Genomic DNA, 15,591 nt, shown 5'->3' on the forward strand with positions numbered 1-15,591 from the left:
TGAAAGATATTGTGGCCCTGAACTGAAAACCAGCATTGGGAAGGAGATCCTGGCATGACGGCTTTGATCCACCTCAGTAATAATAATTTAATAACAATAATTTATTATTTGTACCCCGCCCATCTGGCTGAGTCCCCCCAGCCACTCTGGGCGGCTCCCAACCGAGTGTTAAAACAATACAGCATTAAACTTTAAAAACTTCCCCAAACAGGGCTGCCTTCAGATGTCTTTTAAAAATAGGATAGCTGCTTATTTCCTTGACATCTAATGGAAGGGCATTCCACAGGGCGGGTGCCGCTACCGAGAAGGCCCTCCGTCTGGTTCCCTGTAACCTCACTTCTCGCAATGAGGGAACCGCCAGAAGGCCCTCGGCGCTGGATCTCAGTGTCCGGGCTGGACGGTGGGGGTGGAGACGCTCCATCAGATATACAGGACCAAGGCCGTTTAGGGCTTTAAAGGTCAGTACCAACATTGTGCTCGGAAAGGCACATTTTGGCCTTTAATGGGAAGGAGGGAGGGAGATTCATATCTTTGCTAGGGCAGCCATTTGGAGGGGATGTTGGGGGGAAAGTGGGGGGGTCATTTCACGGGGGCACCGGTGGCAAGCAGGGCAGGGAACAAAGGTGCGGGGCAAGGAGGGTGTGCCATCCGTTACCTGTACTGGCAGCTGGTGCCCTTGCCGATCTGCCAGAGGCGCTTGTGGAGGCCGACCCGCTTGGTGCAGTAGATCCCGAGGCAGAGGACCAAGACGAGCAAGAGGGCTGTCAGCACTAAGGCGGTCGAGGTGGCACTGCCCCCTGGGAAGGAGGGGGGGAGGGGAGAGGAGAAGAGTGTTATTCAGTGCCAGGCAGACACACGGTCCACAATGCCCCATGCCAGGCTGTATATTCCCCCACTTGCATTCCCACTAACAAAAGAGGCCTTGTTCCCAACTCAAGTCACCAGCTCTGAACGCCCCACGCTGTTGTATACAATACGGAGCTATCCACCCACCCGGCAGGAGGAGAGGGGCTGGGGGCTTAAACCTCCCTTCCCAATAGGCTCGAAGCGACTCTCCTCTTCCTTAAGCCGAGAGAAAAGACAACTAAGAGGTGGCACGATGGGAATCTATAAAATTATGCGTGCGTGGAGACAGTTGTTCTCCCTCTCTCGACATACGAGAGCTGGCAGGCGTCCGTGGGTGCCGAATGTTGGAACATTCGGGACAGATCAACAGAAAGTCTTTCTTCACGCAGAGCAGTTAAAACTATGGAACCCTCTGCCACAGGAGGCAGGGATGGCCACCAAATTGGATGGATCTGAAAGCTGATTAGATGAATTTGCGAAGGACAAAGCTGTGCTTGGCTGCTAGCCACAATGGCTGTTGCTCTGAATACTGGGAGTTCCTGGGAGTCACAAATGGAGAGAGCTGCTCTCGCACTCGGGTCCTGCTCGCAGGCTTCCCACAGGCATTTGGTTGGCCCCTGTGAGGGCATGATCCTGGGTCGGATGATGCCCCTCCTTTGGCCTGATCCAGTTGCACGGCTGTTCTTAAGTTCCTATGAGCAACAGTGGGCTCTTTCCTTTACGCCCTGCCTGTGTTCTTCCTGCAGGCATCCAAGTGGCCACTGTGAGAACAGGATAGTGGACTAGATGGGTCCCTGGCCTGATCCAGCAGGCTCTTCCTAGGATCTTATGGCTTATTCCCTAGAATCTGGCCTTGATACTGATCTCCTCTTGCTATGATGCACTAGGGGTTCCTCCAGACAGGGGTTTGCATCCACTGAAGTCAAGTGACGCAACCAACTTAGACAAGAGTTATTTAAAGGGGTCTACTCTCTGTAGGACTTCGCTCGGGACAACCCTGGGCTGCTGTGCTTTGCAGCTGTGTTCTGCAACATTAAGAACGTGAGGCGAGCCTGCCTGGATCTCCTTACGTTCTTCTCGTCAATGAAAGAAGCATGCATTCGTGGCGGATTTTTACCCGTCCCCCACGCCATCCTCCTTTTAACATTAGGAAGAGCTTCCTGACAGTAAGAGCTGTTCGGCAGCGGAATTTGCTACCAAGGAGTGTGGTGGAGTCTCCTTCTTTGGAGGCCTTTAAGCAGAGGCTTGACAGGCATATGTCAAGAATGCTTTGATGGTGTTTCCTGCTTGGCAGGGGGTTGGACTGGATGGCCCTTGTGGTCTCTCCCAACTCTATGATTCTATGAGCAGTTCTGCAATGCTTCCCCAATGGTATTGCCACCTGGAGGGGGGAGTCTCATGCTATTATACCGTTAACAAAAGCGGGACATAAAAGAGACGCAAACAGCATCAAGAGCAGGATCGCACCCAAAACCGTCCTGATGCCATCAGGAGCACAAACGGTCAGGAATGCAAGATAAAATGTGTGCCTGGAAGGGATGCTAGGGAGATATAATGACCAAGTGGCTGGTTTGTATATGCATGAGTGTCCTTCAAGGCTGCGTTGACCTTTCACTGGGACCTGCTTTCTGGGTCTAAGAATTATGTGCACCTTCAAGTTTTTTAATTTGGAAAAGGAAAGGGGAAAAAAGCCAGCCTCGGGCTACAGCACATTTGGGAAATCACTGTTGTAAAAGAAAGCAGGAGAGAAGAGCAATTGTCTGCCTCCTTTTATGGTATTTTCCATTGCTGTTACTGATGTTTTATTTTTAAAATGGTCTTGCCTTGCAACTTTTACGGCTTCCAGAAGAGGCTTTGAAGACATTGCGTTTCAACACATGACTATGATTTAAATAATGGTGATTGGGTAGATAATAAATAGTAAGTAATAAAATAAAATAGAAATAAGTGATAGAAATAAGACTCCTGGCTAACCATGCCTTTCTTGAGCCGACCGAGTTTTTAAACAGGCCCAGAACGGGTGTCAGATAGGAACGTAAAAACAGCATGGCTGCTGGATCAGGCCAAAGGGTCACCTGCTTCAGGATCCTGTTCTCCCAGTGGTCAACCGGGTGCCCCTAGGGGAACCCTGAAAGCAGGACTTGAAAGCAGCTTATCAATGGCAGCAATGGAAGCTAACGCCTAGAAAAATAGTTGAAGGCCTTTTCAAAGGTTTTGAATGAGAGAAGTTTGTCGAGTCGCATTTAAAGCACTGTGATGCCACTTTAAACAGTCATGGCTTCTCCCAAAGATCCCCAGGATCCGGGGTTTGATAAAGTTGACGAGAGTTAGGAGCAACCCCTATTCCCTCCAGAGAGCTACAATTGACCGTTCAGCCTCTTTGAGAATTGTAGTACTGTTTAACACCAGCAAAATTAGCTAAAATGTATAGGATGAGTAATAAAATGTGCTGGAAATGTAATGAGAAGGAAGGAGATTTTTATCATATGTGGTGGAAATGTGAAAAAGTTAAAAGATTTTGGGAAATGATATATAATGAACTGAAAAAGATTCTTAAGTATACTGTACTTTCCCCAAAAAACCAGAGGCATTCCTATTAGGAATTATTGGACAAGAGATTGCAAAGGAGGACTATACAGTATTTTTGTATGTGACAACCGCGGCTAGGACTTTATTAGCCAAAAAATGGAAAACTCAGGATTTACCAACGATTGAAGAGTGGCAGACAAAAATGATAGACTATGCGGAACTAGCGAGACTGACTAGCAGGATCCGGAACCAGGGGGAAACATGGTCCCAAAAAGACTGGAGTAAATTTGTGGACTATATGGAAAAGAATTGTAGAAGTTTAAAGACACTTGCAGGACTGAAATAAATCCTACGAATTGATTTTATATGGATGGAATAAAGGAACTGCGAGATAAGAGCTGAATAGAAAACCAAATGAGGGGAGGGAGGGAAGTCAAGCTCGGCAGAGCATTGAGAAGAAGAAATTTGGAAAGAATTGTTAAAAAGATAGTTGTGTGTGTTGTATTTGTTTTTGAATGTTTGTTTGTTTTGTTTATTGTCTTAAATGTGTTTATTTGGAAAATTCAATAAAATGCTTTATAAAAAAAAGAGAGAATTGTAGTACTGATCCCCACCCACTGGGCCCCACGGCTACTTACTTGACTCCGTAGCAGCCGACCCGCTGTCTATGCTGCCCCCCGACCCACTGCTCAGGCAGTTCGGAGGGGCCCAGCCAGACTGACAATGGCAGTGTCCTTTGCTGTTACATACCTGCAAACAGGGAAGAAGGACCCACAGATGGAGGTGACTTGGCAGAATCGGAAAAGGCCAGAGCGCTTTCTTTTCCCCCCTTCACTTCCGCCACATCGTGGCCCATGAGCATCCATAAAGGGGTTGCCCTCGAAGGCCGCAATCCGCCTCTATGGGAGACGAGGCTGCCGAAACTCAGCCTCCATCCACGCAATACAGTTAAATCAGTACCATACCACTTTAAATGGGTCACAGCTTCCCCCCGAAGCATCTTGGGAAACTGCAGTTTGTTAAGGGGACTGAGAGTTGTTAGGCAACACGCCCCGCCCCCCATTCCCCTCACAGAGCTACAATTCCCAGAGGGGTTTAGCAATCTGTCGTCGCAGGGAACTCTGGGAATTGTAGTTCTGTGAGGGGAATGGGGGGGGGACGGACTCCTGCCTCCTAACTCCCCTCCTCCCATACAGTAGAGTAGTGGCAGGTTCAGAGGTGCAGAGGTTCATGATAGTCACTGCCACACCCTTTCCCAAGATTGTACATTAATCTTACAATCCTACTCTGGCTGGTTTCCAACAGAAGAAAAACACAGCAAAACATCAAACGTTAAAAACTTCCCGATACAGGGCCGCCTTCAGGTGTCTTCTAAAAGGCATATAGTTATTTATCGCCTTGGCATCTTACGGGAGGGCGTTCCACAGGGTGGGCGCCACTTCCAAGAAGGCCCTCTGCCTGGTTCCCTGTAGCGTCACTTCTCACAGTGAGGGAACCGCCATAAAGCCATCGGAACCGGACTTCAGTGTCCAGGCTGAACGATCAGGGTGGAGATGCTCCTACAGGTATACAGTCGTACCTTGGAAGTCAAACGGAATCCGTTCCGGAAGTTCGTTCGACTCCCAAAACGTTCAAAAACCAAAGCGTGGCTTCTAATTAGCCTTTCAGCCAGATCTACTATTTTCTGTGCATATTCATGGGCAAATAATTTGGGGTGCTCCGATATCTTCTTTCAGAATGACTTCAGTTGCGTTTTCCCTGAAAGTCCCATTGTCCACAACAGAACATGCACGCCGCTCTCTCGAAACTGAAGCGCCTTGTGATTTCAATGTGTTCCTAAAAGCTTAGCTTTGGAGCATATACAGAACAAACCCCCCCCCCCTCAGTGCTCAGAGAGCCAGGGTGGTGTAGTGGTTAAGAGCGGTAGACTCGTAATCTGGGGAACCGGGTTCGAGTCTCCGCTCCTCCACATGCAGCTGCCGGGTGACCTTGGGCTAGTCACACTTCTCTGAAGTCTCTCAGCCCCACTCACCTCACAGAGTGTTTGTTGTGGGGGAGGAAGGGAAAGGAGAATGTTTAGCCGCTTTGAGACTCCTTCGGGTAATGATAAAGCGGGATATCAAATCCAAACCCTCCTCCTCTTCCTGAGCACCTTTTCCCCAGAGTGACCCTGGGAGCCCATCCTCAGAGGCCGACTCCCCTCCCTTCACTCTGATTGGCTGCTGTCAGCACAAAGGGTGAGAAGACTTCTTCCCAGCGGCTAAAAAGCTCTCCTTTCATGTTGATTGGCTGGCTCTAGGATCCTGGAGGTGGGGACTGGGCTGCAGAAATCCCAATAGGTTCTTCAACAGACACACACAAACCCTGCAACCCCGGACCACTACGGCTCTGCCCCCCAAGTCCTTCCACTTACCCCATGGCCGTTGCACTGGCATGCTGGCAGCTTGAGCGAGGAGAGATTTCGACACCGTTGGTCAACACACACCTGCAGCCAGAGAGGGAACATACGGACCATCTCAGAGGAGGCTTGCCCACCTGCCTTGGCATTCCAAGCAGTTTGCAGGGGGGGAACCTAGCAAGATGCACCCCCTGCGCCCACACGATGCCCACTCACCTTGCCAGCCCCACAGCCTGTGCCGGGCAACACCATGGCCAGATCCAGGATGTCATCAACAGGAGTCGGGGTGTGATGTGGGCATTCGGGAGCCCTGGTCGTTCTATTCTGTTTTCTAGCATTGGAGCTGCTGGGTTGGCACTGCAGCCGCCCACACAGGGCGTCCCTGCCAGAAAGGGATTGCAAGTCTTTCACACACTGGTTGCGCTTTACTCTCTCCACGTCAAGTCTCTAGCCCTCAAGTTTTTTCAAGTAAATGAAGCAAGACTTCTAGTGTCACTGCGGTATAATAATATGGGGGCTTCGGCCATTGCAGAGGAAATAACTCCTATATCCCATGTGTTTCTATGGGTAAGGAAGACTCGGGACATTTCTACGCCGTTCAAATGGGATTTCATTTCTTACCTATCAAACGTAGGAAAACTCTCTCCCTTTCATGGAAAGCTTCCATAATGTCTTTTGTTGCTTTTATTTTTATTATCTCCTCTCTATTTGGAAAAATACAACCTCTGTACTGCTCCCATGTTTGGTAACTTCAATTCTGCTTTTGTTTGTCTATACCAGGCATCCCCAAACTGCGGCCCTCCAGATGTTTTGGCCTACAACTCCCATGATCCCTAGCTAACAGGACCAATGGTCAGGGATGATGGGAATTGTAGTCCAAAACATCTGGAGGGCCGAAGCTTGGGGATGCCTGGTCTATATACCTTTGAGCTTACATTATTACTACAATTTTTTTAAGGGCTTGGGGTTTGACCTGCAGCATTTCCAGGTAGAACTATATTGGAGAATAATATATATGATAAGAATAATATTGGAGAAAACTGGGTATTGAAACTTGCTTAACCTAAATCATATATCCCAGTTTCCAGCGGCCCTTTAAAGTACGCTTCATGCAGAGTATACGCAGTCAGAAGTTGATCTGGCTAAGAAAACACCACCAAGAGCGTAGGGAATTATCTCCCTTATATGAAACCCCTTATTAGCTGCACACTTGTTAAAGTATGCAGATGAAAATACAAATGGTTGGGTTTCTTTAACTGAAATACAAACTGACTCTAAAGAGACTTTAAACTAAAGATAAATGCTTTCTCTCTTAGCAACATTCCAACTTTCAACCCATTCCAAACCTCCCACAAACTCCCACATAACTCCCATTAAACTATCCAAGAATTAACAGCAAACTAGCTTTATAACTAAGCAACTCTCATACTAAGATTCAACTGGGAATCTCTTAAACTGAGAGAGTGATTTACTTAAGAGATGAATCAAACTGAAAGATCTAACTAAGAGATGCAGAAGGCTTTCTGGCAGAGCCTTATATACAAGGAGCAGAGCCCACGCCTGTGGGCAATTAACAGAAATCACCTGCACCCGTTTCTCTTAAACAGACAGTATTTACATTAGACTGGCTCTAAAGTAACTTGACTATTCAAAAAATCCAACAAACTAGGAAAGTTATACCTGCCAAAAAACCAGGGGAGCTAGTCTCGCCTGCCTGTACAAGGGGCGGTGAGCCTCAGGCCTAGGGGACAGAATCTGCCCCCCCCCCCGCTTGATCTGGTCCTTGGAAATCTTATCAGGCCACACCCCTTCTAACAGGCACGCCCCCTCACTGGCCCCCATCCTTACAGGGAAAGCACTCACTTCTCTGAACACGGCAAATAGGAACCATTGCCTTGCTGACCACAGTGCCCTTCCAGGTCACCTCTGCCATTCAAAGAGGCCACACAGGCGTCCGAGACAGGGACTGAACCTGCCAGGGGAGACAGAGAGAGAGAGACAGTCAGGACAGCCAACGACAGCAGCAGCATGATGCCATTTTAATAGTCACGGCTTGAGAATAAATGGAAAAAATTAATGGGCAAAAGAACCAGATAAATCTTTGTTAGCAACTACGAGGGAACTTTCACCCAAAATGGTGTATGTGTGGTTATTTAACACTGAGGAACCTATCCGATAGCTAGATAGCTCAGCTGGTTAGAGTGTGGTGCTGGCAATGCCAAGGTTGCAGGTTCAATTCCCGTATGGGACACAGACCTGCATTGCAGGGGGGCTGGGCTAGATGACCCTCAGGGTCCCTTCCAAATCTATGATCCCGGGATAATAACGAGGGAAGCGGAAAAGAAGTGCACAGAAGCAGTTTGAGCCCGCTTGGGAAACATCCAGGAGAGGAGGAGCCTTGGAAAGGGCGGAAGGCAAGGAGCATCAGTCCTGGCAACGGGTTCACGGGGGGGGGGGGCAAGGCCTACTGGGAAGGGTTGAAGAGCTGGACATTTGTTTCCTTGGATAAAAAGTTAACTTCACTGACAACTGGCTCTGCTTCTTTGTGCTGACCTGCATCTGACTCCAGCCCTGGAAAAAGGGAGAGAACTGGCGTGCTCGGATCCTGCCTGCAGTTTCCCCAGTTGATCACTGTGAGAACAGGATGCCGGCTATTAAGATGGGCCATTGGCCTCATCCAGGAGGCCCTTCTTATGTTCTTAACTGTTCTGAATTATGGATTTTAAAGTGGCGTAAGCATGCTTTGAATGCATGGTGCGGTTGAGGCCAAGAAGCAGACCGGGCTTTCTTGGGCGCTTGCCCTAGCCCAACCCTTGAAAAAAAACCTCCCACCTGCACAGAGCCCCAAACACCAGCTCACCTGGGCCCCAGAGTTCTTGGCACTGGCTCAAGTAATTGGGGCAGACCCCACCATAGCAGACGGCCTTCCCGTCCCCACACGGCGTCCCGTCTTGCTTGTGGAAGTTGGCCCGGCAACGCGGGGAGGTACCGTCGCAGTATTCGGGGAGGTCGCATTCGTTCTGGGCTTCCCGGCAGGGAAATCCTGCGCTGCGGAGCTGCCAAAGGGACGAAGATGGTGGGAAGAGGGACACAGGTGTTGGCAGGGCCTACAAGGGGGGAGGGGTGCGCCACACCTCTGGCCCCAGCCGCACCCAACATTTAAAGCGCTATGAATAGTCATGGTTTCCACCCAAAGAATTAGTTAAGGGTGCTGAGAGGTGAAAAGAGACCCTCTCATCCCTCTCACAGAACTACAGTTCCTGGAGCAATTTAACAATCTACTCCTCTTCACAGGGAACTCTGGGAATTGTAGCTTTGTGAGGAGAATCAGAGTTATGTGGTGAACTGCCCTGAGATCTGTGGATGAAGGGCTGTATACAATTGCTATTAGTAGTAGTAGTAGTAGTAAGCCAGAACACAAAAATTTTATTTCTCGTTGTAACTGATTTTCATACTTGCAAACTGCTTGGAAGCCTATTGCAACATTAAGCAGTATAATAAATTAGTGCAATAAATCAAGTTTCTGGCCATCAAGGAGGTGGACAAATCACAAAAGTGCCTGTTAGGAGTTGCCTGCTGTAAATACACCCCTAAATTATTATAATTCATAAAACTTATTTGTCAAAAAAACAACAACTCAAATACAGTGGTGCCTCGCTTAACAAATGCCCTGCTTAACGAAATTTCCACTTAACGAAAGGATTTTTCGAGCGGAGGTTGCCTCGCTACACGAATTCGTTTTACGAAAACTTTGTCTAGCGAATCGCGGTTTCCCATAGGAATGCATTGAAATTCAATTAATGCGTTCCTATGGGCAAAAAAAAAATCCAAAAAAATTCAATGCATTCCTATGGGATTCGCTAGACGAATTTTTCGTTATAAGAAAAGACCCGTGGAATGAATTAAATTCGTCTAGCGAGGCACCACTGTAATGTACTACATCAATCAAATAATATTGACATCAAAACCGTCACACAAAAGAGAAAAATCTGGAACACATTCAAAATTTTAAAAGGTAGAGTTAGAACATCGCATGCACACAAAGAGGCTACCGAGAATTAAAAGCTGAAGGCCTGCCGGAAAATATATGTTTTTGTCTGGGGTCTAAATGTATGTATTGATGGCCCCAAGCAGGCCTCTCTGGGGAGAGCATTCTGCAAGCGGGGAGCCACCACTGAAAAGTCCCTGCTCTCACACATGGGACCTCTCAGGGAGGGGGCACCCAGAGAAGGGCCTCAGATAACTATTGCAAGATCAGAGTTGGGGGCTCAAAAGGGGGCCTAAGAGAAACTTGGGGTCAACATGCCTTGTCAGTCACAGGTCTCCCGCATGGGTCAACGACATATACAGATCTTTAGGTGGAACATGCAACTGTGAGCTTTCACTGAACAACTTACCTTGCACTCATGGCAACAGGCTCCCCCCGTGGCACATTGGGCTCCGGGCATCAGCTTGCAGGAGCTTGCATTGCAACATGGGTCTCTACAATCCTGAAAAAGGAGAAAGGCATAAGTTCAGTGAAAAACCCACTGGGCTGCCCCAGATCCTTGCTTAGGCTTCACATGCACAGCTATACCGGGCCGCAGTGAGATGAGCAAAGCCAAAGCAGGCTCTTAGCAAAACGTAGAGGATGCATGCGTCACACCAATTCCAGCTTTCTCACCAACGCTAACTTACTCCTCCGCCAATTACACAGGAGAACTCTCTACTTCAAGGGGACCCTTTTCGGCCTAGGCTTCTGTGCTGAGGCCTCTATATGGACGAGTCATACATGAGGGGACTTAACCTCAAGGCGGCGTGCCTTGGAACAACCCAGTCAGATAGATGGGGTACAAATAATAAAACTTATTATTATTATAAATATTATTACTACTACTACTACTACACAGCTAGGGCATCTGGAAGCTGCATGGGGCAAAGCTGCTGACCTTTAAAGCCCTAAATGGCCTCGGCCCAGTATACCTGAAGGAGCATCTCCACCCCCATCATTCAGCCCGGACACTGAGATCCAGCTCCGAGGGCCTTCTGGCGGTTCCCTCCCTGTGAGAAGTGAAGTTACAGGGAACCAGGCAGAGGGCCTTCTCGGTAGTGGCTCCCGGCCTGTGGAACGCCCTCCCATCAGATGTCTAGGAAATAAACAACTATCTGACGTTTAGAAGACACCTGAAGGCAGCCCTGTTTGGGGAAGTTTTTAATGTTTGATTATTTATTGCCTGATGATGATGATGATGTTGGGAGCCGCCCAGAGCGGCGGGGGGAAACCCAGCCAGATGGGCGGGGTATAAATAAAAAAATAAAATAAAAAGAAGGAGAGGAGGAGGAAGAAAAAGATGGGGAGAGATGTGCCCTTCGTACCACCAGGAGGCCGCAATCGCACTCCTCCTTTTCCTCCACAAGGAAGTTCCCGCAGCGAGAATCCACCAGGCGCCCTGGATCCGGCACATCGAGGAGGCACCACACCCGGTCGCTTTGCAGGATCTGCTGGAGCTTCCGGTGGCTGCAGCTGCTGAAGGCTAAACCGGGCATGAAGCTGGCAGAGAAGAGGGAAGTGGTCAAAGGCGGGGTGTCCTCGAATCCCCTGCGTTTCAGCAATCTACCCAGCCAACCGGGGGGCGGGGAATCCCACGTGCGTGCAGAGGCTCACCCCGTCAGTGGCTCCATGATGCAGCTGCGACCAGGGGGGGAGTTAGGGCCAGAGCCGTCACAGCTGCAGCCAGCGCCATCGTGGTCGAGGCCCAGGTTGTGGCCTAGTTGGTGGGAAAGAGTCGAGGCAATCATCAAGGGGCTGACCGAGTGGTCCTGGAAGAGGGGGAAAGACAGCTGGAGATTGTTCTGCGACTCCCTTTGGTTCGCATTTTTAAGCAAGCCAACCCAATTCGCACTCCTCCTTTATTCATTCATAAAAACGCTTGCATATACCGCTAACTCATAAAGAATAAAGATCCTTAGGTAAGGGCTGGAAAAAAAAACCCTGTGGGAAAGGAAATGGAAGGACACAGATGGATAAAACGACAGACATAATCCGGAAAAAGAGAAAACACATGAGAGGGGAATATATAATCCATGAGAAGAGATGGAACTGTTTTGTGGTCTATTGGAAAGAGCATTGTGTGGAGAGACTAGAGATTTGTTCATCTCGATTATGTACTTGTTTTTCTCCCTGCTCTCTCTTCCCTTTCTGTAGTTCAGTGTACAAGTAAAAAAAAAATTATGTGCAAACTACGGAAGGTTACCTTATATATGTAAAACGACATAAAAAGCATACAATAAAATAGAATCAGATAAACATTGTGGAAAGGTGTCTTGTTAACGGCCTCCATAAGCTTGATGAAACAGAAAAGTTTTCAGCAGGCGTTTAAAAGCTGAATTTATTTATATTAGAAGAAATTATATACTTCATTTATTCTTTGTTTTTACTTTTATACTATTCTTCCCAGATCACTCCGCTGGTGATCTTGAAAAAGTGTTCTGCACACTTTGTATAAATTACTTTTACATTGCAATGTAGCCAAAACAAAATGTTAGTACTTGGCCAATAAATCATTATTCTATTCTATTCTATTCTACTTCTGCTAAGCAGATCAGGACTGTGACCCTTTCTGTTTTGTTCCATTTCTCCATAATTCACCCCAAACTCAAAAGCGTATCCATCCATCCATCAATTTATTACGGTCAACAGGCCAAAAGAAACACACCATATGAAACAATCTTGGAGCAAAACAGATTGTAAAGTACTGCACAATGTAAGAACCATCCTATACAGCTACAATAATTGCACATTAGTCCCTGAAAAAAGGCCCTTACAGTTTCAGGCGGCGAGATGTTCCCTTGCTCCCAGTGTTACTGTCAGAAATTCAGCCACTGCCAGTGATATCTTGGGGTTTTCCTTCCATTAAATATCTAACATAAAACTGAACTGAACTGACCTTCCCGGAAGTTTGGCCAGCAAAAGGCCAATTGTCTCCTGCCGAGCTCCAGCATCTAAGTCACTTAAACAGAAGGACAGCTGTCTATAGGTCCCAGCTCCTGACTATTACAGGCCATAATACCCTTAAGGAAAGAGGACCACCAGCATCCCTGCCCTGAAGCACTTGGGTCGAGAGGATATTAAATCCGGCTGGAACAAAAAGCTCTGCAACATTTAACAACACAAATGAACACAAAGATGCAAACTAGGTCAAACGTCTACACAAATCCAGAATCCTGATACGCCTGGTGGGTCAGTCCCCCCCCCCAAAAAAATATCAGAAGCGCTGCTCCACAGCAACCCCAAGCAAGGCTTTCAATGAGGCTGCTCTGGTTCCGTGGAACAGATAATAATACAACGGGCACCCGCTTACCTAGGCCTCCCAGAAACATGCCGCTACCCCGGTCTCTGAGAAAGCAAGGGGCACTATTGGAGGCGGTTTTTCTCTGATGGCAGAACCACGAGACAAGAAGAATGGCATAAAACACTCCAATAAAGGATTTATTTTAGCTATACAAAAACAACAAACATAAAGCGTGTGGGTCAGGCATCCCCAAACTGCGGCCCTCCAGATGTTTTAGCCTACAACTCCCATGATCCCTAGCTAACAGAACCAGTGGTCGGGGATGATGGGAATTGTAGTCCAAAACATCTGGAGGGCCGAAGTTTGGGGGTGCCTGGTGTGGGTGTTCTTTTCCTGCAGGCAAATTCAAACTGCCACTTCTCCTTCTTTTGTACTCATCACCAGCTGTAACTAATCAGCTCAGAACTCACACCCAGAACTTAGAAATAGTTCTTTAAAGTTACAATCATCTTTTCTGTTTCTTTGCAGGTTGACTCCTAACAGGCACAAGCACTCACCATGCTGACTCCGCCGGAGCGATGGGAGCAAATCGAACCCTGCGTGGCCGTTCCTATTGAGCCTCCTGTGAATGGAGATCCCCTATGGGGCAGGGCAGGAGAAAGAAGTGTGGAAGAAGATCACCAAAACGGGGCATGGGGGGGGGGAGATAGGTTTAGCACAAGACAGAGCCAAGAACACATTGGGAATCCTGCCACAGCTGAGTGGGCAGGCACGAAGGGGGCAGGCTTCTGGATAGCCCCGCCCACAGCCCTGGTTAGTGTCAATCCCTGCCTATCAATAGTGCAGGCCACAATCCCTGCCTGGCCAAACACACAGCACCCATAACCCAGGCTAAGCCCCTGGCACTCCTGGGGCAAGTACCCAGTATACCTAAAGGAGTGTCTCCACCTCCATCGTTCTGCCCGGACACTGAGGTCCAGTGCTGAGGGCCTTCTGGCAGTTCCCTCTCTGAGAGAAGCCAAGTTACAGGGAACCAGGCAGAGGGCCTTCTCGGTAGTGGCACCTGCCCTGTGGAACGCCCTCCAACCAGATGTCAAAGAGAAAAACAACTACCAGACTTTTAGAAGACATCTGAAGGCAGCCCTGTTTAGGGAAGCTTTTAATCTTCAAGAAATTAGTGTATTTTAATATTTCTGTTGGAAGCTGCCCAGATGGGCAGAGTATAAATAAATTATTATTATTACTACCCAGAATGCACCAAACGAAGACCCAGGCTGCTGCGGCTACCTCACTTCACCGGTCCAACCCCTCCAACACTCCCCCACTAGAGATTCTCTGGAGCCCTTCCTAATAATAATAATAATAATAAACAACTTTTATTTGTATCCCACCCTCCCTGGCCGAGACTGGGCTCAGGGCGGCTAACCCCCAGGCTCCTTACATGATAAGCTGGATGCTGTCGTGTGGGATCCGAGGAAGCAGTTCCTCCTGCCTCCACCGCAGGAGCCGCTCCAGAACCGCCCGGGGGGAACCGTCCACAGAAACACGGTTCCCCTTGTTCCAGACTTCGAGGCCGACGAGAGCCACCCGCAGACCAACCGTCCGGTAAAACTGGGCAGGGGAGGGGAAGAAAATGGGAGAGAGAGGGGTTTTTAAAGGAAGGAAAGGGAAAAGCCAGAGAGCAAGAGAAAAAATTCATTCATTCATTCATTCATTCAAATAATTATTAATTTTGCAAGGCGGTACACAGACAAAAAAGTACAAGATCATCATAAAAGTGTCAAGCACATCAGTCAAAGCTGCTTGGCAAAGATTTGCACATTCGAAAGGCCCTGTCTGAATAATACAAGAGGTTTCTTTTTTTAGAAGACATCCAAATACCAATCAGAGATGATTCCTGTCGAAACTAGTGGAAGGGATTTCCACAGGTTGGGACCCTGCCATACAAAAGGCTCTGCCCCTGGCAAAGACGAGCCGGCCCTCAGGAGCGTCAGCCATCAAAGTGTCCCCTCAGAAGACCTCAGCCCAGAAGGCAGAGCTGAAGAAAACAGCAACCCTTAAGGTTCTTGGGTCCTAAGCTGCAAATTTCCTGCCGAGCTCTCCCCCCAAAATTACTCTCCGTGCGAGGTAAACACTGAAGTATTTGGAGAAATGTCTTTTAAAAGCAAAAGCAAAGACAGTTCCCCAATATATATGAAGCTGCCTGGCATCAGGGGAGACAATTGGCCAACTTAACATAGAACTGCCTAGCCAACCTCCCCTAACCTGGAGGATTTGGACTACAACTCCCATCATCCCTGACAATCAGCCAGGCTGATGGGAGCTGGAGTCCAAGGACGTCGTCAAACTACACTTCCCACATGCGCCACCCACATCCGCCTAGGGCAGCCACTCACCCCATCCATGTGGCTGGCGATCTCTAGCATCCGTGTCTGCGTCCAGTTGAGGTCGGGGTTCAGCTCAAACTGAAAAGGAAACAGAAGCGGAGGTGGTGGGAAGGGACTTCTGACACTGGGGGCCAAGCTCAGCCCTCTGCATCTCTCTGTC

General features: G+C 48.4%; 1 protein-coding gene across 9 annotated transcripts in view; it reads right to left on the bottom strand.

The window, feature by feature from the left end:
- ADAM15 (ADAM metallopeptidase domain 15) overlaps positions 1–15,591 on the bottom strand; it is a 365,789-nt gene that overhangs the window by 337,047 nt on the left and 13,151 nt on the right. For all 9 annotated transcript variants that reach the window (XR_009556901.1, XR_009556902.1, XM_035098435.2 and 6 more), the window contains exons 8-19: positions 15,441–15,509; positions 14,486–14,655; positions 13,602–13,683; positions 11,418–11,572; positions 11,129–11,303; positions 10,171–10,263; positions 8,634–8,829; positions 7,637–7,745; positions 5,990–6,155; positions 5,789–5,860; positions 4,014–4,125; positions 656–797 (exon numbers count right to left, since the gene is read on the bottom strand). Coding sequence is in view for 7 of the 9 variants with exons in the window: in XM_035098435.2 (XP_034954326.2) it covers positions 656–797; positions 4,014–4,125; positions 5,789–5,860; positions 5,990–6,155; positions 7,637–7,745; positions 8,634–8,829; positions 10,171–10,263; positions 11,129–11,303; positions 11,418–11,572; positions 13,602–13,683; positions 14,486–14,655; positions 15,441–15,509 (1,541 nt within the window). In the remaining 2 variants the exon portion in view is untranslated. The remainder of the gene's footprint in view (positions 1–655; positions 798–4,013; positions 4,126–5,788; positions 5,861–5,989; positions 6,156–7,636; positions 7,746–8,633; positions 8,830–10,170; positions 10,264–11,128; positions 11,304–11,417; positions 11,573–13,601; positions 13,684–14,485; positions 14,656–15,440; positions 15,510–15,591) is intronic.

Source organism: Zootoca vivipara, chromosome 17, assembly GCF_963506605.1.
Source record: "Zootoca vivipara chromosome 17, rZooViv1.1, whole genome shotgun sequence".
NCBI classification, from domain to species: Eukaryota; Metazoa; Chordata; class Lepidosauria; order Squamata; family Lacertidae; genus Zootoca; species Zootoca vivipara.